Source organism: Nannospalax galili, unplaced genomic scaffold (assembly GCF_000622305.1).
Source record: "Nannospalax galili isolate Female #2095 unplaced genomic scaffold, S.galili_v1.0 scaffold538, whole genome shotgun sequence".
NCBI classification, from domain to species: Eukaryota; Metazoa; Chordata; class Mammalia; order Rodentia; family Spalacidae; genus Nannospalax; species Nannospalax galili.
The window spans coordinates 3414867-3441376 of NW_008343842.1; the positions used below are offsets into that span (position 1 = coordinate 3414867).

The window sequence follows — 26510 nt, forward strand, 5'->3', positions numbered from 1 at the left end:
TACAACGGGGCTGGAGAGATGGCTCAGCAGTTAAGAGCACTGGCTCTTCTTGCAGAGGACTGGGGTTCAGTTCTTAGCACCCATATGGCCACTAACAACTGTTCAGAACTCCAATTCCAGGGGATCTGATGCCCTCTTCTGGCCTCCATGGACATTCCAGGAGCATGGTACACATACACATTTAGGCAAAACACTCACACAAAATAAAACAAACATGGGAAACTCTAAGCCCAAATGGCTTTCTCTGAGGAAACTACTAAATGTTTTAGGAGACATAAGATCAATTTTATACAAACTCTGATAAAATTGATAGGGATAGTATTTCTTAACTCATCCTGTGACACTGGGATTATCCTGACAACCCAGACAAATACTGCAACCAAACAGAATTACAGACTAATACGCCTTATGAACATGGTTGTGAAATTCTTAACAAAATTTTAGCAAATTGAATCCCACAACATGTAAAAACAAATACTATAACCCAAATGGGGTTTATCCCAGGATGTTAAATACAAATGTCATATGCAACAATAACAAAGTAAAAAGGGAACGATACAGTATCAACTACTGCTTAAAAAGCACTTAAAATATAGCATGCCTTCTTGTTAAAACTTAGCAAAGGCAACTTTCCTGAGAAGTTGTATGTACAGCTGTCCTCTTAAGCCAGCCTGCCTTAATCTTTGTCTGACTCCCTCCCTCCCACCCCTTGCTCCCCTTTGTGTTTAAATCCATGTGAAAATCCTTTTCTTAGTAAGCTTCAACATTGCTTCAGAAACAAACAGGCTGGAGAGAGAACTCAGTAAAAGTACTTGCTGCATAAGCATGAGGAGCTGAATTTGGACCCTCAGCGCCTACCAAAAAAAAAAAAAAAAGCAAGCCAGGCAGAGTAAGGCAGAGCAGTGCATGTCTGTAATCCTAGTGCTGGAGAGGCAGAGACAGGTGGAGCCATGCGGCTTGCTGGCCACCCACCCCAACTGAAGTGGTGAGCTCCAGGTTGAACAAGAGAGAGACCTCATCTTAAAAAATAAGATGGAAAGCTGGGCGAGATAGCACACGCCTTTAATCCCAGCACTTGGGAGGCAGAGGCAGGTAGATAGATCTCTGTGAGTTCAAGGCTGGCCTGGTCTACATAGTGAGTTCCAGGACAGCTGGGGCTACAGGGAGACCCTGTCTCAAAAAGACCAAAAAAAAAAAAAAATCAGATGGAGAACAATTGATGAAGATATGCCTTATGTACACGTGTACACACACACACACACACACACACACACACACACACACACACACAAGCAAAAGTAGGAAAGGAGGGTAATGTTCTCGGTCTGATGACGAGCTTCTATGAGAGAACAGTAGCTAAACTCATAATGCTGAAAAGCCAGATGCTATTCCTCTTGAGAAGAGAGCAAGGCAAGATGTTCAGACCCTCCACTTCTGTCCAACATGATACTAGCAATAAGGAGGAAGAGGCAGGCAGATCTCTCTGAGTTTGAGGTCAGTCAGGGCTAAATAGTGAGATTCTGTCTGAAAAAAAAATTATAGTAAAAAAGATGTTAAAGGTTAAGTGTCATGAAAGTTTCAATATGTAAGACCTCTATAATAAAATCTGTAACATAGTTTAAAGAAGTAAAAGAAAATCTTAAGTAGAGAGGTCCTTCCTTCAGTGATTTGAAGGTTTACTATTACAAGCTTTTCCTAAAGATACAGATTGTAATCCCCTCCCCCCAAATCCCAACTGGCAGTTTATAGAAAGTGACAAGCTACTTTTATAATTTGTAAGGAAATGCAAAAAGAATTAGAATAGCCAGAATAGTGTTGCCAAAGAACAGAGACAGGAGACTTAACACTGGTTTCTAAAACTTATTATAGCTACAGTAGTCAAAACATGGTATTAGTGGAAATTGGTATAAAGATTAACAAATAGACTTATGGAACAAATGAGTCCCCCCCCCCCAAAAAAAAAGTGGCCGGTTGAATTTTGAAGTTGCCAAGGCTGATTAAAATAGAAAAAGGATCATCTTTTCACAAAGAAAAGATTTTGGAACAAGTTGATTTTCTTTTTTTATATATTTTATTTATTATTTTATGTGTTTGAGTGTATTGCCTGCATGTGAGTGCACCCATGTTGTGCAGTGCTGCAGAGGTCAGAAGAGAGCTTCGGATTCCCCTGGAACTGGAGTTAAGGATGGTTCGTAGCCGCCATGTGGGTGCTGGGAATTGAACCTGGGTCCTCTGCAAGAGGAGTCAGTGCTCTTAACTGCTGAGCCATCTCTTCAGCCCCTGGAACAAGTTGATTTTCATATTAATAACAATAAACTTTGATCTATACTATAAATCTTATATAAAAAGTAAACCCAGTTGATTATAAACCTAAATGTAAAGCCCAAATACATAGCTTCTGTAAGGAAATCTTTGTGACTTCAAATTTAGCAAAAAGTTCTTGAGTACAGTAAGTTAAAAGAAAAAGAAAATGGTGCTGTCATGATAGCACAGTATGTAATCCCTGTACTCAAGAGACTGAGGCATGGGGATCATGTGAGTTCAAGGGTAGTCTGGGCTACATAGCAAACCTATCAGAGATTGCTGGGGAAGAATGAGTTATTTTATAAAAGGATACAAGGAAATTTTTGTGTTTGACACATCTGTTCATTATCTGGATTGTGGTGATACCTTCAGATGGGGGCTGGAGAGAACTTAACATTGTATGCTGAAGTAGGCACTTTCTTGTAAGTTGTTTCTCACATAATATTAAAGAAAACTGCCAACATTTATAGCGTGCTGCTCAAATCTTAGAATTCCATAAGGGCCTCTGACTCATTTTAGAAGTACTTTCCCAGTGATTGCTGAGGTTGTGAAGCATGCATTCTGTGTATCGTTTACTTACAATTTAATGTATTATAAACTGAGAGACCAGGTATTCTCATCTGTGCTCTCTGACATTCCAAAGGAATTTTCAGAAGGATACCTATGAAATCTTAGGTTTTATTTTACTGTCAGATTAGAACTTTGTTCTCCAACTGGATGATAAAGGGAAAGAAAGGAAGAGTGTTGCGAAGCCTCAAGCCCAGAATGAAGCGAGTTTGGGAGGCTTGGGAGAAGTTCTCATGGTCTTTGGATGACTAAGTATCTATAGTAAGTAAAATAATGACCCCTAACAGAGGTCTATGTGCTACCTTATAGAGCAAGATAGACTTTGCAGGTGTGCATACGGTTAAAGACTGAAGTGGGAGGTTATCCCTAGTTATACAGTTGACTCTACTTAGTCACATGAGTTCTTAAAAAGTAGAGAAACTTCCCTTTCTGATTAGAGGGAGGGAATGACTAGGAAAGAATGATCAACATTTGGCTGGGGAAGATGGCTCGGTCTGTAAGGTGCTTCTTTTTTTTGTTTCCCTGTAGCCCCAGCCGTCCTGGAACTCACTATGTAGACCAGGCTGGTCTTGAACTCACAGAGATCTGCCTGCCTCTGCCTCCCAAGTGCTGGGACTACAGGTGTGCGCCACCACACCTGGCTTGTAAGGTGCTTTTTATACAAGCATGTGGACCTGAGTTCAGATCCCTAGCACCCACATAAAAACCCATGTGTAGTGGTGTGACCTGAGTCTGTAACCCCACTTTTGAGGAGGCAGAGGCAGGAGGATTCCTGGACTGGGTGTTCAGCAAATCTAGCCAATTTGCAAGCCTCTCAAAAAGTAAGGTGGAGACCGATGAGGAAGGCATCTGATATCCACCTGTGGCTGCCACAGGCACACACATACATACAGAACATACAAATAAAACATAATTAGAAATGGAAAAAAAGAGGGAGCTGGAGCGATGAGTCTGTGGTTAAGAGCACTGGCTGCTTTTAACAGAGAACCCAGGTTTGGTTCCCAGTACCTACATGGTGCCTAATACCATCCATAACTCTAGTTCAGGAGATCCAGTCCCCTCTTCTGACCTCCATGGACATTGCAGGACATAAGTGCAGCAGGACAAAACATTCATAAACTTTTTTTTAACAAAAGAACCAGGCGTGGTGGCACACACCTTTAGTCCTAGCATTTGGGAGGCAGAGGCAGGCAGATCTCTGCGAGCTCCAGACTGGTGTCCATAGTGAATCCAGGCCAGCTGTGGCTACAGGGAGACCCCCCTGTCACGAAAAGAACAAAAAAAAAAGGAGGAGGAGGAGGCGGCACGGAACAACATTGCTGACTTTGAAGATGGAGACAGGGACTCTGACAAAGGTCAGGAGCAGGCTCCCTCCAGAACCTGGAGTAGTTTAGCCCAAGGAGCCTTGGCTTCAGCAGTGACTCCCATTCTGAGCTTCTCACCTTCAGAACTGCAGGTTGATAAACGTATGTGGTTTCAGCCACTATGTTTGTAGTGATTTGTTACGGCAGCTATAGAAAACTAAGGTTGTATCTAAGAGGGAAAGCTCAGAATTCCTACCCCACCCAGGGTTGGAATGTTAAGTGAGCTCCATAATACTGAAATAACTTTTTATTCCTTGGGAATTATTTTCCCTTCACCTGTCACATCTGACTTTTCTCATAAAGTAAAGGTAATTTTGAAATACAAAGCTTTAGAGTTGGAATAAAGTCTGACCCTGAAGCTCCTGCGTGGAGGAGTTGTGAGGACCACAGCCGCCACAGCTAGGACCTGCACTTGGAGGTTTTGGCCTTTTTGCTCCTCTGCTTTCAGAATGGGGATTTAGGTGACAGAGGTGTTTGTTGTTTTCATATGAGGAAGGTTTGTTCACAGCCCCAAATGCTATTCTAATTTTTAAAAATTGATTCATTTGCACAATATGGGTGTACTTACATATAGGCAGTAGACTCATACATAAAATAAAAAGTTTTTTTTTAAGAAATTGATTCGTTCCATGTGCTCACAAACCTTCAAATCAGTCCAGAAATTACAAAGGTATACAAACTAAAAGCAGATGTTACATATTAAATTTTGCTGTAATTTCTCGTTAAAGTACAGGAAATTTATTTTTAGAGATAATTCAGAATGCACTCATTAGTGTTCTTTTTAGTGTTTTGTGGAATCATTGTTTAGTATCTTCAACTCATGTCACAAAGACCTATTCTGTAACCCCAGCTAGCCTGGCACTCAAAATGTAGACCAGGCTGGCCTTGGTCTCACAGAGATTTGCCTGCCTCTGCCTCCTGAGTGCTGGGAGCAAAGTGCTGTTCTTCTATAGTTTTGTTTTGGACTTACAATGGGCTTTATGAAATACATGAAGCCATATTTTTTAACATCTGCCAGATTTACACTATGGTGTGTTAATGAACACTGCTATGTTCTAGGGGATACAGTGTGATATAAAATCTTTGTCCTAAGTTTCTTTCCCCTTCGTCCCCACTCTGAGCGTCTTTTCCTGCAGTTGTGTAGTTACAGATGGTTTTGGTCCTTTGTTCTTAATTATCCATGTTCTTAACTATTCTATCTGAGTATCGTCAGATAGGTCCACTGTGTGCACAGACATTTACTTATAACACATTTCAGATTGATGTTTAATTATATTCAAGTTTTCTTAGTACCCATGATTAGAACCAAATCTTATTTGTGTCTTTGTAGTTAAAAGTACAGAGTAATTTTACATACTTAATTTAGAGAAATAACACAGCTTGCCATGGCATTTCAGCAAGGTTCTCTGCTGACTGGCATTTCACACTTTTGTTTGGACTGCTTCTGACAGTCACAATCCATTTCACCATTATAGAGTACTGCTTTATATGCCGTTTATTTAGACTAAATGGTGGAGGTTAAAAAAGGAACACACATTTACAGATTTGGTGTGTTAGCCTGTTGGTCTGTTCCTAGAAATTAGCAGCAGACTTGGAACTAAACTATTTGGCTCTAATGAATCAACTCGGGTTAATAATCTGCCACTGTGGCGTCAAGTAGAAATTCAATTTTTTTGTTTTAATAAAAAAATGTGGACAAGTCCCAGGTTCATTCCTACATTCCTATTGTCTTTGCCTTTACCAAAATGTGAGTCCTTCTGGAGATACTTTCTTTTTTTTCTTTTTTTTTTTTTTTTTTTTTTTTTTTTGAAACAGGGTCTCCCTGTAGCCCCAGCTGTCCTGGAACTCACTATGTAGACCAGGCTGGCCTTGAACTCACAGAGATCTGCCTCCCAAGTGCTGGGACTACAGGTGTGTGCCACCATACCCAGCTCCTGAAGATGTTTATTGCTGTATCTCCACTAGAACAGTGCCTGACACATAGTAGGTGTTTTATGAATTCCCCTCCTGTGGTCCTGGGGATCAAACCCAGGGCCTCAAACATGCTAGCAAGGGCTCTGCCTCCAGCTCCAGCCCCAGCCTGGTATTTGTTGAATGTGTGAAAGAGTGGCTCCTACTCATCCTCCTGCTTTTGACTCTCACTCTCCTGAGCCAGCCACTCCCTCCCTTAAGGATATTCTTTGGCTTACATCCTGTTGGGCAGAATTAAGTCACACAGCCACACTTAGCAACAAGGGAAGGAAACCAGGGCTTTATTCTGGGAAGCTCTATGTCTAGTTAAAAAGTGGGGGCTGGGCATAGTGGCATGCCTTCAAATCCCAGCACTCAGGTGGCAGAGGCAGGCAAATCTCTGTGGTCTACATAGTGAGACCCAGTCTCAAAAACCAAGATGTAGGTTTGAGATCAGGAGTTCCAGGCCAGCTTCATGAGTTCTTACCTCAACAAAACTAAAATCTAAGTAAATAAGTGGAGGTTTTATTATAAGGAAGAAATGAAGGTGAGAAAATTGAGAATCACTCTCAGTCTGCCACAACTTTAAACAGTCCTGTCTATCAGACGTGAGCTCCAGGATTTGGTGTGGAAGCCCGATGTAGCTCATTAGCAAAACATACAATCAAGAAAGTACCAGAGAAAGAGTCAGAGGCTTGGCTCAGGAGGTGGAAGAGCAGTAAAGAGTTTGGTTGGACAGTAGCGTGGCACTGAAGGACCAAGAACAGTGCCGTGATTTGAGCTTTCCAAATCTCGGCAGCCCCTTTGGCCTGTCCTGGCAGTGTTGCTGGCTTCTCCAGTGGTGGCGTTTGAGTGTAAAATGGTTCAGCTGTGTTGCCAAAAGTACTAGCAAGCAGAAGTGAGGTTTGGATGTTGAAAGTTTGAGAACCAGGCTGGGGATGTAGCTCAGTGTCAGCTCTTGCTAGCATGCATGAGGCCCTGGGTTCGATCTCCAGCACTTAAAAAAAAGGTTTGAGAACCAGTTTTATCTGCTTAGTAGTCAAAGTAACAAGTACTTCTATCTTAATTATTATGTAGAGTCTGATGACTTCCCAATGTATAACCCTCACCAAGACTTCTGAATCCAGGCCCTGTCCACTATTGCTGTGTGTACACATCATGAACACCCCTTCAGAGTGCCCTTGCTCCTCTCAGAAGGCACTCTGGAGTAGAGGTGCCTTCTGCTAAGCCCAACAACCTGAATTTAATCCCTGGGTAGATACCATGGTGAAAGGAAGAGAAGAGACTCCTGCCAGTTGTCCTCTGACTCTGATCTTCATGTCACTGTGGCATGTACACGCCCCCCATTTAAATGTAATTAAAAAAAAAAGAATTGAATGAAAGAGAAAGAATGAAAAGCCTTGATTCCTGAATGCCTATAAGTTTGAAAAGGTGGGCTGAAGAGACGACGCAGAAGTGTGGATGCTCTTGGAGAGGACTGGGTTTGGTTTCTAGCACCCACATGGTGGCTCACAACCTTCCTTAACTCCAGTTCCAGTGGATCCAACACTCTCTTTTGGCCTCTTTGGTCATTTCACACATGGGTGCACTTACATGCAGTACATACATGTAGGTAAAATACTCATATACATAAAATAAAAAAAATGTTAAAAGATTGTGAAAATAGGGCCTGGAGAGATGGCTCAGCGGTTAAGAACACTGGTTGTTCTTGCAGAGGACCTGGGTTTGATTCCCAGCACCCACTAACAACTGTCCTAACTCCAGTCCCAGCATCACAGCATCTTCTGACCCCTGCAGGCATTGTACGACATGGGTGCACTTACGTACACATAGGCAATACATGCATACACATAAAATAAAAATAATATGAGTGTTATGCTGTTACAATGCAAAAGTGAAATCCAAGGAATAAAATATCTTTATCCTCTTCTTTCCCAATTGTTATTATTTTTTAAATATTTATTTAAAAAAAAATTTTTTATGTAATGTGTATGAATGTATTGCTTGCATGTAGGTAGGCACACTTGTGTCATGCAGTGCCCACAGAGTTCAGAGGAGAGAGTTGGATCCCCTAGAACTGGAGTTATGGATAATTGTTAGCCACCATTTGGGTGCTGGGAATTGAACCTGGATCCTCTGCAAGAGCAGTCAGTACTCTTAACCACTGAGCCATCTCTCCAGCCCATTATTTATTATTTTTTATTTTATGTGTATGAGTGGTTGCCTGCATGTATGTAAGTGTACCGCATGTGTTGCAGTGCCCACAGAGGCCAGAAGAGGGCTTTGGATCCCCTAGAACTGGAGTTATGGATGGTTATCATTAGCAGCAGCAGCATTTTGTTTTGTTGAGACAAGGTCTCATGTAGCCAAGGTTGGCCTTGAACTTCTAATTTTCCCACTCCCACCCCCGCAGCACTGGGATTATAGGCATGCACCTTCATTCTTAGCTGCCGAATCTTACTCCAGATGTTATCACCTGTCTTAGCAGTGGGGATCTACCTTTGAGTGTCTTTGCAAACTTTTTGTACTACATATAAGCAAATTTACGAATACTTCTTCCTAAACACAAGATTATATTACAGATTGCTCTGCACTTGTCTTTCACTTAATATATGTTGAACATCTTTCTGTTTTTTTATTGTTTTTATCTTTATTCTGTGTGTACGAGTGTATTGCCTGCACATATGTTACATGCACCTGTGTCATGCAGTGCCCAAGGAGGTCAGAAGAGGGCATTGGATCCCCTGGAACTCGAGTTTGGACAGTTGTTAGCCACCATGCGGGTGCTGGGATTTGAACCTGGGTCTTCTTCAACAGCAGCCAGTGCTCTTAACGCTGAGCCATCTCCAGCCCATCTTTCTAATTTTATTTTAAAATTACAAAATGAAAACTATCTGGAATGGCTAAGAGCTCACCAGTTCCATATTAATGATTTTTTTTTTTTAAAGCTGTCTTAGCCCTTAGGTAATGTGATGATGAAAAAGATACTTTGGCAGTTACATATAATGCCTATATAGTTGTAATTCAGTGGAATCTACAGACACCTAGGAACTGTAGTCAAATGCTGCAAGTAATTATGATGCATGTACTGTTTGTATCATCTGACTCTTTCAGCGTCTAGAGGACCAAGTCATCACTGGGTACCACACACCATAGGAAAGTGCTTTATTTACTACAATGGCATTCTCTTTTAATGGATGAATATTTACAGATTTCTTTCCTAGTTCAGTTGGGATGTTTTAAATCTTAGACACATAAATAATCCTTTACTATACAAAGATTTACCTCATCCTTTTCACAAGTTATATAACATTTTTATAGTATGCATTTGCCAAATTTCATTTAAATATTTCCATGGCCAGCCACTTGAGGAAATACTTTTATTTAGCCACACTGTTAATTAACTGTAACTTAGGCAGCCTGTGAATGTTAAATGGATGAGGAAACCTGTGCCTGTGTGTCCTTTTCTTGAATCATCATTTTTTCATTTCCTCTTGGTTCTTTCTCCTATGCATTTAAGCATGTCTGGACCTTTATACAGTTAAACCTTTACTTCTGTTCACCTTTTACTTGAAGTATTTCACTTTCTCCCTTTAAAACCCTGCTACAAACATCAAGCTTCCATCACTTAACTGACCTTATCCTTCTTCTGCTTAACTTTGTTTTTTGTTTTGTTTTCTTTAAAATTTATTTATTTGTGGAGCTGGAGAGGTGGCTCTGGTTAGGAACACTGGCTGCTCTTGTAGAGCACCTGGATTTGGTTCCTAGCACTTGGTGGCTAACAACCATCCAGTTCCAGGGGCTTCAACACTCCCTTCTGATCCCCTGGGGCATTGCACGACACAAACATTCATGCAGGCAAATACACTCATAAACGTAAAATAAAAATAATAAAATATTTTTTAATGTATTTTTATTTCATGTATATGAGTATATTACCTGCATGTATGTAAGTGTACCACTTGAGTGCCTATGAAAGTCGGAAGAGGGTGTCAGATCCCCTAGAACTGGATTTGCGGAGGGTTGACAACTGTCATGCAGGTGCTGAGAACCGAACCGAACCCTGGTCCTCTACAAGAACAGCCAGTGCTCCTAACCACTGACCTATCTCTCTAGTCCCTTCTGCTTAAATTTGATACATAGCCCACCTCTCACTTCCAAACTTACATTCTCAGTCTTTACCATTGCCAAAAGTCCTTCTGTGACCCAGAGAATACACAAGATTAGCACTTTTTCTTCTTTTTCTTTTTTTTTGTCTTTTTGAGACAGGGTCTCCCGGTAGTCCTAGCTGACGACCTGAACTCACTATGTAGACCGAATTCTTAGTCACTAGAAATGTTGCCTCTCATTCTAAGTAATGTCCTTTACAAAGTGAGCAGTCAGGTCATAAAAGAACAAAAGTGAAAAATACTTGTGATTTTTAAAAGACTTCCTGGAGCAGACAAAATATTGACCATAGCTGCTGACCAAATGGTGATATAAAAATTCCACTCAAGGGGCTGGAGAGATGGCTCAGCTGTTAAGAACACTGGTTGTTCTTTCAGAAGACCTGGGTTCGAATCCCAGCACCCACATGGCAGCTAACAACTGTCTGTAACTCCAGTTCCAGGGGATCCAACAGCCTCTTCTGTCCTCCGCAGACATTGCATGACACAGGGGCACTCACATATATGCAGGTAATACACTCATACACATAAAATAAAAATAATAAAGAAAATATTTTAAAAAATTCCACTCAAGAAAATCTCTCCCAACATAGAGCACAAGGACAAGGATGGAAAGTGAGAGAAACTGTGGGTCTGGCTGCATGAGGGTGCCATGTCACATGCTCTGACACCCAGTACCCTGACCCCACCACACACCCACTCAGCCCTGCCTCTAGAGATGTTTAAACCTGAAGGATAAGCCCAAAAGGTCTGAAGTGTCTCCAGGAAAACTTAGAAGCAGACCCTGAGAAAAGAAATTATGATAGAAAGAAAAATGCCTGGAGAGTCAACAGACTTGTCAGCAGAGGGTCCGGCAGGCTAGGAACGCCTCTGCAGGAGCTTAGGATAGAAGATACCTCCCTATGTGTGTGAACTTCAAGGATAAAGAATATCCTTACACTTTCCAGAGGGAAGAAGGGAGGCGCCACACTGTGCACTCAGGGAAGGAAACTGACCTAGCCGGTGTGAGCCACACAGCTCCTGATTGGTCCCCGAATGCTATCCAGGGAGCCCACCCAGAGCTGCTTCAACTCTGCTCCACTTGGGCACTCTAGGGAGAGGCTCATAGCTGATGCTGGGAAGGCATTTTGCTTTTTTTGTTCACTTCTTCAGTCTCATCTGCTTTCTGTTTCTAGGAATTCCCCCCAAATTCTTGATCAGTGATGCATACATACCTTTCTTTTCTAAACTGTTAGTTTTTGTTTTGTTTTGTTTTTTAAACAAACTTAAACCATTTAGGACCTGGAGTTGTAGTCCAGTTGTAGAGCACTTACCTAATACATGCCAAGCACCTTGGGTCAGTTCCTAACACTGCACAAAGCAACTTCTGGATTATCACCTTGGAAAGACAAAGTGGGGATTTACTACTATCGCTCAACCTTTTTGAGGTCATGTAGGACAAAATATTAAAAGGGAAAATACTGTTTTTAGATCTTTATTGCATAGTATTAATATTTAGATAATCTAGTATTTTCTAGATTTTGTTTTACTTTTATAATCCTGTGCCTCTTGATTATGGAAAAAAAGAAAATTCATACCCCTAAGCAGTCAGAGGTAAAGCAAATTTGAACCTTGAAAGTTTGCTAGCAGAGAGTACAGCTACCAGACTGCTCATGCCTGAAGAAAGGTTGGTTCTCCATATTGCATAGCTTCTGGTGAGGTACATGGGACTGTGAGGGAGGAAGGGGAGGCCTATCTAGCCACATCAGCAGACTCAACCCTGCTGATCAATAGGGTGACACATGTTGTAGCCACATTGCCCTCACATCTGAGGCAAAGCAGTTTCATCCTCTGCTTTGCTTTTTTTCAGTAGTTACTTGTAATGAGAAGGAAAGTGAGGTCCCCAAAGCACTGTGTATATTGAAGAAATAAAATAGTTTGTAGCTATAAGATGGCAGTTCCACTTAGGGGTCTCTTTCCATCTGCCTTCCTTACTGGACATTTCAGAGCCTTGGCTGAAGGACTAATGTGATCACAGCTAGAGGCCTAACTCAGCACTCCAGTGGGAAGATGAAGAGGGGCAAGGGCAGGAGAGGTGTGGAGAAGTGCTGGCTCCAGCTGACGGTGGCCCTGTTACTTCTGTCTGTTTTGGCCACTAGTTGGTTTGTGTTTCTTTTTCAATTCTGACAAATTATATTTAATAAAATTTATTGTTTTAGCCATTTTAAGTGACACCTGAGTGGCGTTAAATATACTCACAATGTTGTGTAACCATCACCAAGAATTCTGTACCCATCAAACAACTTACCTAGTAACCTCTAGTCTACTTTGACTCTGAATTTGACTCTCTGTGTTGTTTATATATGTATGTGTTGGTGTATGTGCACATGTACAGATGGTTGCACGCGCGTGCACACAGACACACACACACACACACACACACACACCTGTGCACATGTGTATAGAGGCTAGAAATCTACATCTGATGTCAAGTTTTTAAGATTCAGTTCTCTCCTTCCACATGGAATCCAGGGATCACACTCAAGTCATCAGGCTTGTGGAGCAAGAGCTTTTTACTGACCAGTAAGTCCCTGTGATCCTCCTGTCTCTAGTCCCCCACCAGCCCTAATCTCATCCCACCCAGTACTGGAATTACAGACACATAACTACCACTGTGTCTGGCTATTATGTGAGTGCTGGGGATGCAAATAAGTCCTCATGTTTTCTCAACAAGTACTTTAGTTGAATAAACGTAATGCATAGTCTCGTATAGCTGTGTAGTGTGTTTACGATCTTGCTTCCTCTATATATGTAGTTAACACGTTTTTGTATGTACATCTTGTCTGAAAATGACTAGAATGTCCGAAGAGGCCTGGGGTTGAAATTATACCAGGGCTTTCCAGTCCATGCTCGCAGATTTTCAAAATTCAGGTCCACTTGAGTTGCATCCTCTTAGGAGACCTGGGTATGTCTTTCCCCTGCCATTCTTAATTTAGTTGTAGGGAGCTGAAAGCCATGGATGACGTGGGCCAGGCATCTGTGGTGCTCAGAAAGAATGCTGCTGTCATTTCCAGTGCTTCTAACAAAGTCATCAGTTCCTACATTCTCTTTTTTCTCCTACAAACTTCTTTGTTGACAGAACGATCTGCTGTAAGATGCCTCTATTCTGTCAAAGAACACAGCAGTCAGTAACCTACACAGGCAGTGGGTACAGCTTGAAACAGCTTCTCTTTTGGGGATGTGTTAAATGATGTTTTGAGTCTCCTGTTGATGAAATACTAAGCATCCTCTCACTTTGCTGCTGCCTCAGGTGTTTGCCGCCAGCACTTGGAGAGTGCGTGCTTATCCTGCATGTCCACAACAGAAGGAACTGTGTGTTCCCTTTCTGATGTGCTGGGGAGCAGTCGCCCCCCTTTTGGCTGCTGCAGCACAGTAAGCTTTCTCATGGATTAATAGCCGTAGCTAAAAGTGACTTTAATTCCAGAATTAAGCTAGGATGGGGGAAAGAACAAAAGGCTCTCTTAGGAAAACAGTAAAACTTTCTCAGTTTGTCTTAATGGTTTTAAGAACCCTCCTTACTGTCTTTTTTTTTTTTTCCAGTCTTTTTTGAGATAGGGTCTCCCAGTAGCCCCAGCTGTCCTGGAACTCACTATGTAGCCCAGGCCGGCCTTGACCTCACAGAGATCTGCCTGCCTCTGCCTCCCGAGTACTGGGATTAAAGGCGTGCGCCACCACGCCCGGCCTTACTGTCTTTTTTTTTTTTTCCAGTCTTTTTTGAGATAGGGTCTCCCAGTAGCCCCAGCTGTCCTGAAACTCACTATGTAGACCAGGCCGGCCTTGACCTCACAGAGATCTGCCTGCCTCTGCCTCCCGAGTACTGGGATTAAAGGCGTGCGCCACCACGCCCGGCCTTACTGTCTTTTTTTTTTTTTCCAGTCTTTTTTGAGATAGGGTCTCCCAGTAGCCCCAGCTGTCCTGAAACTCACTATGTAGACCAGGCCGGCCTTGACCTCACAGAGATCTGCCTGCCTCTGCCTCCCGAGTACTGGGATTAAAGGCGTGCGCCACCACGCCCGGCCTTACTGTCTTTTTTTTTTTTTCCAGTCTTTTTTGAGATAGGGTCTCCCAGTAGCCCCAGCTGTCCTGGAACTCACTATGTAGACCAGGCCGGCCTTGAACTCACAGAGATCTGCCTGCCTCTGCCTCCCGAGTACTGGGATTAAAGGCGTGCGCCACCACGCCCGGCCTTACTGTCTTTTTTATATAGCACAATTAAGTAAAAAGGTATTTGTTTGTTTGCCTACAGAACCTATACTTCTAGTTGCCTAAATGGAATTCGGAGGAAATACTTGGAAAATTCAGTTTCTTTAGTTTTTAAGGTTTACCTGGTTTTGAAAGCTGAAAAAAGTACGTGTTGTTTTTAATCTTTGTTCTGATCATGCATTGATCTTCATGTGGACTCAGTAGTGCTGGTAAGAGCTGGTCTCTTGAGAGTTTAGGTACTGGCATCCCTTGAAATGTTGGAACTAAAAATGAAGAGAGAGCTCCTTTATCAAGTGGCACTTACAAAGCTAACAGATTAACTTGTACAGGTTTCTATCTATTTGAATTGAAGCAAGCTGTTACTTGTTTGCTTGTTGATTTAATTTTGAGAGAGAGCTGGGGCTGATGCTGAACTCCTGGATCCTCCTGTCTTTACCTCCTACATGCTGGGATTACAGGCCTTACTTGCTGCTGCCATCACCACATGTTCCTGGCCTGAGGAAAAAAAATTTTTTTAACATTTTTATTTTATGCGTATTAGTGTTTTTCCTGTATATAAGTGCACCATGTGCATGTAGTGCCCACAGAGGCCAGAAGAGGGTGAGAGATCCCTTGGAACTGGATACAGATGGTTGTTAGCTACCATATGGGTGCTGGGAACTGAACCTGGGTCCTTTGCAAGAGCTGCCAGTGCTCTTAACCACAGCCATCTCTCCAGTCCCAAGAAAACATTCTTGATTGACAGTATTTTCATGTAAAATTTTGCTGAACCTCGGTGATGAGATTTCCAAAGAAACCATTTGCCTTTGGATGTGTTGTAGCCTCAGTGCTTTATTTTTAACTTTTCCTGACATGGTGGTGCACACCTGTCTGTAATCCTAGCACAGTAGAGGCTGAAACTGGAGCACCATGAGTTCCAGGCCTATCTAGGCTACATAGCAAGTTTTCCAAGTCAACCTAAATTATATAGCAAGACTGTCTCACATACACAAAAACAAAGCAAAAGATTTTTAGCTTTTTTTTTTTTTCAGGATTTGCATGTATGCATGTACACTCTTTCTGGACAGTAAGTTTCAGAGCACAATTTATATAATTTTATGTGTCCATTAAAAATGATTTTAAGTACAAAGTTTAGAAAAAGGTATAGACATAATACCTTACTCCTAAATACTTTAGCATGTGCCTTATAAGAGCAAGGATATTCCACATAAAAACAACACCATTTCGTACTCCAGAAAATTAGTGTCACACAGCAATAACTAGTGATGTTTTCCAAATTTTTTAATTCTTCTCTCCAAAATATTCTTTCTTTCTGTTCCCCTCATCCAAGATCTGGCCCAAGGCTGCCTTCACACTTGCTGTTGTGTTCAGTCATCTGCTTTAATCTAGAACAAGCCTTTGATTTGTCTGTCTACCTTTCTGTCTTTGTGAGTTGGGAATCTTTTAACATTAGCAGTTGTGAAGAATCTGTGTTGTAGAATGCTCCACAATCTGGTTTTGTTTGTTCTTATTGTTTAGTTTCCAGTTAAATGATTTGAAGGACTATGGAGTGGATGACAAATTCCCCATCACGTCACTGCAGGAGGCACAGCTCACTTACCTCAGTGTTGCTGCTGCAGTTTGGTTATGCTGCAGATCACATGTGAAGGGAATATTGTTTAAATCAAGGCCTTATTTGTTCTTTTTGTTTTTGAGATAGGGTCTCCCTGAAGACCTAGCTGACCTAGAACTCGCTATGTAGACCAGTCTGGCCTTGATCTCATAGAGATCTGCCCGCCTCTACCTCCTGAGTGCTGGGATTAAAGGCATAGGCCAACACACCTGGCTGAAATCAAGGCTTTTTAACCCCTAACCCAACCTCTTTGCCCAAGAAAATTTTATGCAATCCCAGGTATATAAATATACAAAGTAGCTATAAAAGTCATTTACTGATACGTCATTAAAATTATGTTCTTTTTTCTTTTCTTTTTTTTTCCTGGTCTTTTTGAGACAGGGTCTCCCTCTAGCCCCAGCTGTCCTGGAACTCACTATGTACACCAGGCTGGCCTTGAACTCACAGAGATCTGCCTGCCTCTGCCTCCGGAGTACTGAGATTAAAGATGTGTGCCACCACGCCTGGCTAAAATTACGTTTTTAAGATATTTTATTATTTTTATTTTTATGAATGAGTGTATTGCCTGCATGTATGTAAGTGTACCCATGTCATGCGATGCCTGAAGAGGTCAGAAGAGGGCATCAGATTCCCCTGGAACTGTAGTTACGGGTCATTGTTAGCCTCCATGTGAGTTCTGGGAATCAAACCCAGTCCTCTGCAAGAGCAGCCAGTGCTCTTAACCACCATTTCTTCAGCCCCCTAAAATTTTATTTTGAAACAATTCTTTGATATACATATAATTTCACTATTTATTAAGGACGAAAGCAAATGTGCATATTAATGGATGTACTTGTTTAATATAACCCTAAGATGTCCTAATTTGATATTACATGCTGAAAAATGACAGTAGGAAGAGATCAAGTCTTTGTCTTCTGTGACTAAACCATTATGTTTCTATAGCTGTGTGTACAGTAAAAACACTGCAGTCCCTAGGGTACAATAGTCTTGAATCAGAGCTCAGGTATTTAGCGGGCATTGCATGGAGCAACAGTATGTGAGGTGCTAATGTACACGCCGTGTGTTTGGAACCAAGATCACATTCAAGTAATATAATTCCAGAAACATCCTGAATTCATGGTACATTTGATTTCGAATTAATTTTGGGCCATTGCGTGTTTAAAAACTTTACTGTTGGGGCTGGAGAGATGGCTCAGCAGTTAAGAGCACTGACTGCTGTTGCAGAGGACCCAGGTTTGATTCCCAGCACCCACATGGTGGCTACGAACTGTCCTTAACTCCAGTTCCAGGGGAATCCGAAGCCCTTTTCTGACCTCCAAGGCATTGCACAACATAGGTGCACTCGCATACATGCAGGCAATACACTCATACACATAAAATAAAAATAATAGCCGGGTGTGGTGGCACATGCCTTTAATCACAGCACTCGGGAAGCAGGGGCAGGCAGATCTCTGTGAGTTCAAGGCCAGCCTGGCCTACATAGTTCCAGGACAACTGGGGCTGCAGGAGACCCTGTCTCAAAAAGAACAAAAATAAAAAAATTAAAAATAAATAAATCAATAAAATGTTTTTTTTTAAAAAAACTGTACTGTTGCCCAATTTTTCTTGACCCCATGTGGTGTCACTACCTATAATTTAAGACGTTTTGGTTTAGCCAGGTGTGGTGGCACACATCTCTAGTCCAGCACTAGGAGGCAGAAGCAGGTAAATCTCTGTGAGTTCAAGGCCAGCCTGGTCTACATAGCAAGTTCCTGACTAAGGGCAATGAAAGAAGGACCCTGTCTCCAAACCAAAGCAACGTTTGGGCTTAGGTCACTTTCTTAGGGAGCTCTTCTTCCTTTTCTAGTAAATCGTCTGTGGGGTGATGCTTTCAGACTACATGACTATCATTCAATAGATTTCACCTAGAGGTTTTAATTTGTCTGTGCTTAAATCATGGGGTATATTGATAGAGGTCATTATATCTATGGGACCTCAGGATATTGTTTCTGCTTCTCCAGATTTCCTATGGGTACAGTCTATGTGACCCCCAGATATTTAGAAGATCATGTCTCTGTGTTGTGTAGGTACTTTCTACAGACTCCCGTGCATTAGGAAAACATGTCAAAAGCATTGGGTTTCTAGAAACTGAGAACCAACCCCATTCATCTAATGTTCCTGATCATCTAGCCTAGCTTTTGAGAATGATTTCTCCTGGCCTTCCACTTACCTTGAGCCAAACATTCGGATCCTTTATTTTGGTATAAACTGTGCTAGAAAATAAAGCACAGGGGCTTAGCCCCTGGTTTCAGAGTTCTCTTTGAAGATCTTTCAGCACACCAAGTTGGTGATACTGAAGTAAACTTACCTTGTTTGGAAATGAGTTAAAACACTACATGTTCTAGTTGCCTATTCTATCAGTAAAATTTTTTCGCAAATATAAATTAGCTCTGAGTGTGTAAACAAGAGGGTTCAGGAGTCAGCTTGAGGGAACCTTGAGTCTGTTCCTACCCTAATGTGGAGCAGCTTTAGGAGTGGCTAGTCTTAGCTGGGGACAGTGGTGCATCTCCATCTACTCTTAGCACTCTGGAGGCTAAGACGAGAATCTCCCGTTTGAGGCAGTCTGGGTTACCTCATTCTGCAGTTATTTGAAGTGGGAGATGAAAAGGGTAGTCCCCCGAAGGCCCAGTGAGGACAAGTGCTTACGTTCTTGACGTATGAATCTGTGCTAATCTCTTGACTATTATCTCATTGATGCCTCACTGTAACACCACAAACAGCTACCTCACTAGTTTTTCAGATGGGAAGTGAAGGCTCATCAAGATTAAGTACATTGCAAATGTCAGTAGCCAGAGCTAGGACTGACTCCTCGGCTAGATCACTCCCCTGTGATAATACTGTCTCTTTTAGCAGATCACTTGATAAGTTTTTAGTTCTTTACCAAGAAAATGGCTGTAAGAAAAGAATACTTTCAAAGTTCTGAGAGGACTGCTTCTCCCTGTGTAATCATGTTAAAGAATATAATTACCAACAAACCTAACTTGTTCCACTCTCTAATTTAGGACCAAGGCTAGATGGGAAATTGAAGAACTGGGTGATGTTTTATTTTCTTGCCTGATGAGATCAGTGCATGCACCCTGCAAATGCTTTTATCATTTTTAGTGTTTTAGCTCTATTAATCTGATTTAAATCTTAGGTCAAAGTAAGCTCAACTCTCAGGGGTATATAAGATATATAAAGAAGTGATATTTTAGTCGGGCGTGGTGGCGCACCCCTTTAATCCCAGTGCACAGGAGACAGAGGCAGGCAGATCTCTGTGAGTTCGAGGCCTGCATGGTCTCCATAGAGAATCCAGGCCAACTGCAGCTACAGGGAGACCCTGCCTCAAAAAGGCGAAAAAAAAAAGTTATATTTTGCCAGGCATCCTGGTGCACACCTTTAGTTTCAGCACCCAGGAGGCAGAGGCAGGCAGATCTTGGTGAGTTTGAGGCCAGCCTGGTCTATATAGTGAGTTCCAGGACAGCTGAAGTTACAGGGAGACCCTGTCTGAGAAACAAGAGAGAAAAAGGTGTTATTTTCATTAATCAAACATGCTTCTTTTGACAGGTTTCTCACTTACAAAGACAATGACTACTGATGAAGGTGCCGGCAGTGCGGAAAGCCCAGTGGCCACCGTGGCTGAGCAGGGGGACGACATCACCTCCAAAAGAGACAGAGGGGTGCTAAAGGTGAGGCCAGAGAGGCGAATAGCATGCAGGAAGGCTTGCTGTCTGGAAAGACTGCTTACCCACCCTTTTCTGTGGAAGGGAGGGATGGCTAGGGTTTGCTGAGGCTGAGTACCAAACACTGTAACTTGATTCTCCCTTCATCTTCATAATTGTGAAGTTTTAATTTTTTTAATCATTTTTTAAAAAATTTTTAATCATTACATGATTAGAAGAAGCATTTCACTACAGATTTAACATATTCAGTAACATACTCCAGAGCAAGAGTACATCTCTTTCACAAGTGGGTATAAGTTTCTAGGTTCGCACAACGCCCTCCAAGGTTTTAATTTAATTGAGATTACGGATGGTGAAATAGAGGCTAAGCTACATAGATGAACTCACCATACTCTCTCACATCTTACTAAATGTAGATCCTTGTGATCAAGTCCAAGTTATGCCTGACTCCTGTCTCCTTAGTTTCAGAAGCTCAAAAGGACTTTTAAAATTTTATTATTTTTATTTTGTGTGTATGAATGTATTGCCTGCATGTATGTAAGTGCACTGTATCATGTGCCGGAGGAGGATAGAGGAGGGCATTGGATCCCCTGGAATTGGAGTTACAGATGACTGTTAGCCACCATGTGGGTGGTGGTTATTGAACCTGGTTCTTCTACAAGAGCAGCCAGTGCTCTTAACCGCTGAGCCATCTTTCCAGCTCCAAAAGGATTTTCCTTTTATGTACAAGTCCTGTACCTGTGTGCCATGACATTTGGGAATGGAGAGTGTATTTATTTAAAATACCATATATAGTTAGTTATTCATTGTACTTTAAATTGTGTACTTTAATTCACTGTACTTTAATTGTATGCTTTTGTATGCCAGGATGTCTTCCTTAGTCACGTCACCTTATTTTTCTGTGAGCCAAGGTCTTATAAACCTGAAGCCAACTCTTTTGGTTAGACTAGGTGGGTAGCAGTCCTCCAAGATCACTTTTCTCTGCCTCCCAGTGCTAAGGTTACAGACATACTCTTCCTTCCACACCTTGTTAGCATGTTAGGTGTTTGCTGGGAATCTGAACTCAAGTCCTCATGCTTGCTCAGGATGCACTTTATCCCCTGAGCCATCTCCCCAGCGTATTTTCTTACTTGCATCTCAACAATAGTGCTGTGACACAGTGTGCCCCTTTTGTGATGGTGGTACTGGAGTCTAGGGCCTCATTTTCTAGACAGTGCATTGTCAGCTCTCTTTTTACTTTCTGTTTGAGACAGGGTCAAACTGAGTCGCTCAGGGTGGCCTTGAACTTATTCTTATAGCCTGGGGAAGGCCTTGAACCTGCCATTCTCCTGCCTCAGTCTCCCAAGTATTTGAAATTACAGGACTGTGACATCAGGCTGGGCCAGAGTCTCCCATTTTATATGTCAGTAAACTGAAATTGAGAGGTTAAATGACTTGAGCACACTAAGTAGTGACTTGTCCTACACCACTGTCACACACTTTCCATGGTTAAATCTTTCTGAAGCAATTATCTTACAAATTGTTTTTTTTTAAACTTAAAAAAAATTTTATTTATTTATTTGTTTATGTGTATTTGTGTACTGCCTGCATGTAGGTAAGTACACCTGTGTCGTGCAATGCCCGCGGAGGTCAGAAGAGGCTGTGGGTTCCCCTGGAACTAGAGTTACAGACAGTTGCTAGCTGCCATATGGGTGCTGGGATTCGAACCCAGGTCCTCTGCAAGAACAACCAGTGTTCTTAACCACTGACCCATCTCTCCAGCCCGTCTTACAAATTCTTAATACTACTGCCATACAGAAAGTCAGTTCCCTGTGTCAGCAGTAGCAGATGAGAGTTCGTAGTTTGTTTCATCTCATCTTGCTTAAGTCAAAGGCTTTCTCCTGTGCCTGGTACTGAATTTGCATGTATTCCTTTTCCTTGCTCTGTTTCACGTCATCATACTGCCTTCCTGGGGCTGCTCCACATGTAGCTGTCGTTACTCATCCCAACTCCAGGATGCTTCTCAAGACAGTGGAGATTCAGAGGCTATCCTCATCTTTTCAGAGCATCATATTCAGAGAACATGGCCTCCAAGGTTCCTGAGACCCTGTGTATGCTGTAACTGAACACTGGGTGCTTTATAAAGAGTACAAGTTCATTTTGGCTCTCAGATTGAGAGTGGGAGAAGTCCAAGAGCATAATGCCTTCATCTGCTCGGTTCTAGCACCGGCCTCGATTTTTTTTTTTTTTTTTTTTTTTTGAGACAGGGTTTTCCTGTAGCCCCAGCTGTCCCGAAACTTGCTGACCAGGCTGGTCTCGAACTCACAGAGATCCGCCTGCCTCTGCCTCCCAAGTGCTGGGATTAAAGGTATGCGCCACCATGCCTGGCATGCCTCAATTTTTAAAAAAGCAGAAGGGCAGGCGGACCTACATAGAAGACAGAAACAAAGGGTGTACAGGCTTAACACAGTAACACAGTCTGGTGTAAGGAATCCCATCCCTCTGTTGAACTCATGCAGGCAAGGCATTGATCCAACTTCACTACTTAATTGTCTCTTGAAGGCCTCTCCTCCCAGCATTGGCCTAGTAGCAGTCAAATTTCAGTGTAAATTTTAGAGGTAACATAGCATCGTAGGCCAGGAGTGTACATTGCTTGCCTTGCCTTCACAAAACCTTGGGTTGGATCCCTCACACCTGTAGCAGTAAACCACAGTGCCCTGCTTTATTCTGGGGCAAAGCTAATAACAAAGAGTTTTAGGCTTATAAATGTATGAGATTTAAGTCATACCATTCGTTATTGTCTAGATCCTCAAATAATAAATAAGATATCAAAAAAAAATAATACCATGGATCTGATAGGGTTTTCAGGATAAAACACTTAGCACATTGCTTTCCCTACAGTAATCTCTTACTTTTACATATTTTTTTGGGGGGGTGGGGGTAGGTTTTTTTTTCTTCTTTTTTATGTGTATGAGTATATTGCCTACACGTATGTGAGTGCACCTGTGTTGCGCAATGCCGCGGAGGTCAGAAGAAGGCTTCTGATTCCCCTGGAACTGGAGTTTAAGGACAGTTCGAAGCCACCATATGGGTGCTGGGAATTGAACCCGGGTCCTCTGCAAGAGCAGTTAGTGCTCTCGACTGCTGAGCCATCTCTCCAGCCCCTAGATCAACTTTTTGAAACTTTTTTTCTTTGGAAGTCCTAAAAGAGCAGGAGCATTTGGGCTGTTGAGGAAAGAACGTTGAGGGATCTTAAGTTTATGGTGTTTATGTGGGGCGGGCTACAGGGACTCAATCTCCAAGAACTTAAAAGCAAATAATTGAATTGAGTTTTCCAAAAGATGCTTAGCTGCAGCCCTCTGCTATCTATTGAGAATGATTCATTTGGATAGATGATTGACAGTAAAATGCACTACCACATGTCTGGATTGAATTTTCTTTTCCAAGAACTGACCAACTGCATTAGCAGCTCTGCCAAGAACAAAATAAATACCCCAGTTACTATAGCTAAATATTTTCATCTTGGAGCAATTTTTGCCTTTTTTTTCTTTACTAGAAAACAAGTTCCTCAGAATCACATCAAACTGTGACACTAATGGATTCTTCAGATTGTTCTTAAGGTAGCAGATTGACCTGCATATCAGGGCATCATTTTCTGAAATTAAATCAAGCTAGTTTTTGATAAGCTAGTCTTTTTAGCAAAGGAGGTGTATTAGTCACTTTTCTGTTGCTGTGATGGAAACACTGACCAATTTATAGGAGGAAGAGTTTATTTGAGCTTTCGGTTCCAGGGGAATTACAGTCCTTCATGGCAGGGAGGCATGGTGGCAGAGGTGGCTGGAGGTGGCTGGAGCAGGAGCAGCAGAAGCTAAGCTCTCACATCATCACACAGGCACGGGAAGCAAGAGAGCCACTGGAGATCTGGCAAGGCTTAAGAACTCTCTAAGCCCACCCCCAGTGACATGTAGAAGCCATACCTTCTAAGACCTCCCAAAACAGTGCCACCATCTGGGGACAAAATGTCCAAATACTTGGAGCCTGTGGGGGACATTTTCATTCAAACCGTCATATTCCACCCCCTGTCCCCCATAGGCTCATGACCATAGAAAATACAAAATGCATTTAGTCCAACTTTAAAAGTCCTCATAGTCATTATCAGTCTCAATACTATTCAAAAGTCCAAAGTCTATTCTGAGACCCAGGTAAATATCTGAACTGTAAGCCTCTATAAAACCAAATGACAAATTACATACTCCCAACATACAGTGGAACCGAATACACATTACCATTCCAAAAGGGAGGAATGGAGGCATAGTAAGGAAATACCAGACCAAAACAAGACCGAAAACCAGCAGGGCAAACACCGAATCTATTAGCTCCACATTCAACTTCTAGGACTTTACTTCCAAAGGGCTTAGATGGCTCAGCCTCTCTAGCTTTGCTACATGCAACACACATCTCTCTCTTGTGCTGGTACCACTCCCTGTATGCAGGTCTTCTTGGCAGATGCCTCACAGCTCTGGCACCATGAACTTCTTGGGGTCTCCATTGCCAACCAGGCTTCACCTTCACACAGTGGCCTATTAGGGCCTTCTCTAGGCAGGGGACCCCTGCTGGATGCTGCCTGGCCTCAGCAGCTCTCTGAAACTGCAGAGGAAGAACTGATGACCCCTTCACTCTTGCATCTTTCATGCCTCTAAAGCCAACATCAGGTGAAGGACACTGCCAGGTTTGACTGCAAATTTGGGATGGACTCCAGCCTGCTTTATCCATTTTAGAAGCTTTTCTCTTCAGTGGCCCCTGCAGCATTTTCCTTTCACAAGTTGGAGGCTTAACTGGGTGTGGTCCTGCCCTAGAGGCACTCTCTCCATTGTTTAAGTTTGAAACTCTAGGCCCCTCCTTAATCACTTTAATCTCCTTATCAATGGGATCCTGTCCACATGCCAGGGCTCCAACATTTATCTTCCTAGTGCTCTTTTCCAGACCAAACTGTATTTCTTTCTGCCCTGTTTGTTCTCTTTTACTGTAGATCTGCATAATACTCACCATTAGTAGTCATGCCACTGTTTCTACATTAGGCTGTCTTGAAATTTCTTCTGCCAAAGAAATTAGTCCATTACTTTTCAGCTTAACCTCAGGCAAGCTTTTTGGTCTAGGGCAGACTCCAGCCAGACTCTTTGCCAAAATATTCCAAGTGCTGCTTAAGTCCTTATTTCCCTCTGGAACTACATTGTTCTCAACTCTACTTTCTTCCAGGTGTTTACTAGAATGGCCTGTTAAGCTCTGCTTACAGCAATCAACTAATTTTCTTGCCTAACCTTCCAAAGTCTTCCACATCCTTCCAAAACCCCACATGATCAGGTTTTTCAGTCAAGAGCCCACTCTCTGGTACCAATTACTGTATTAGTCACTTTTCTGCTGCTGTGATAGAAACACTGACCACAGCAATTTATAGAAGGAAGAGTTTATTTGCGCTTACGGTTCCAGGGGAATTACAGTCCATCATGGCAGGGAGGCATGGTGGCTGGAGGTGGCTGGAGCAGGAGCAGCAGAAGCTAAGCTCTCACATCGCCACATAGGCACTGGAAGCAAGAGAGCAACTGGAGATCCGGCAAGGCTTTAAGAACTCTGTAAGCCCACCCCCAGTGACATCATCTGGGGACAAAATGTCCAAATACTTGGAGCCTATGGGGGTCATTTTCATTCAAACCATCACAGGAGGGAAATAAATAATAAATAAAACCATACCTATGAAACTTTGCCTTAGGTTTTCTATTGACTATTTTTTAAAAAGTCTTAACAGTCTAAGGGACTAAGATGGCTCAGAGATTAAAAGCACTGACTGCTCTTACAGAGGACCCTCTTCAGTTCCCAGCACCCACATGGCAGTTGACAACCCTCAGTAACTCCAGTTCCAGGGGATCCCACACCCTCTTCTGCCCTCTGTGGGCATTGCACACATGGCACTTACATACATGTAGGCAAAACACTCATAAGTAAAAAATATTTAAGTCTGACAGTCTTTTTGACCTAATTCAGTCTGTATATAGACTAGATCACAAGTCTATTGTCCTAGTTTGTTTCTCCATTGCTGTGATAAAACACTCTGCCCACTACCAACTTGGGGAGGAAAGGGTTTATTCAGCTTACATCTCCCTGGTCACAGTTCATCAGGGAGCCCAAGGTAGGAACTCAGGGCAGGAACCTGGAAGCAGGAGCTGGAGCACAGGCCATGGAGGATCACTGCTTACTGGCTTGCTCCCCTGGCCCCTGCTCAGCCTGCTTTCTTATGCAACACAGGCCCACCTGCCCAGGGGTGGCACCACCCACAGTGGGCTAGGCCCTCCCACATCACTCAACAATCAAGAAGGTGCCCCATGGACATGGCCACAGGCCAGCCCAATGAAGGCAATTCCCCAATTGAGGCTCCCTCAACCCCGGTGTGTTAAGTTGACACTGAAGCTGTCCAGCACATTGATGTTTAGAGAGATTTTAATGTCTAAGAATGGGGAACCAACAAGCTGGGGAATTTCTGACTAATTTCTGTTTTGTTTTGTTTGAGACAGTCTATAGCTTAGCTTAGCTGGCCTGGAACTCATTCAGTAGACTTGTCTGACCCCTTGCA

At 42.5% G+C, this 26510-nt stretch overlaps 1 protein-coding gene across 2 annotated transcripts in view; it reads left to right on the plus strand.

The window, feature by feature from the left end:
• Fkbp5 (FKBP prolyl isomerase 5) overlaps positions 1–26510 on the plus strand; it is a 121552-nt gene that overhangs the window by 34640 nt on the left and 60402 nt on the right. For both annotated transcript variants that reach the window (XM_008840098.3, XM_029566914.1), the window contains exon 2: positions 19791–19912. In XM_008840098.3, coding sequence (XP_008838320.1) covers positions 19811–19912 — 102 coding nt within the window. In that variant the 5' untranslated portion in view covers positions 19791–19810. The remainder of the gene's footprint in view (positions 1–19790; positions 19913–26510) is intronic.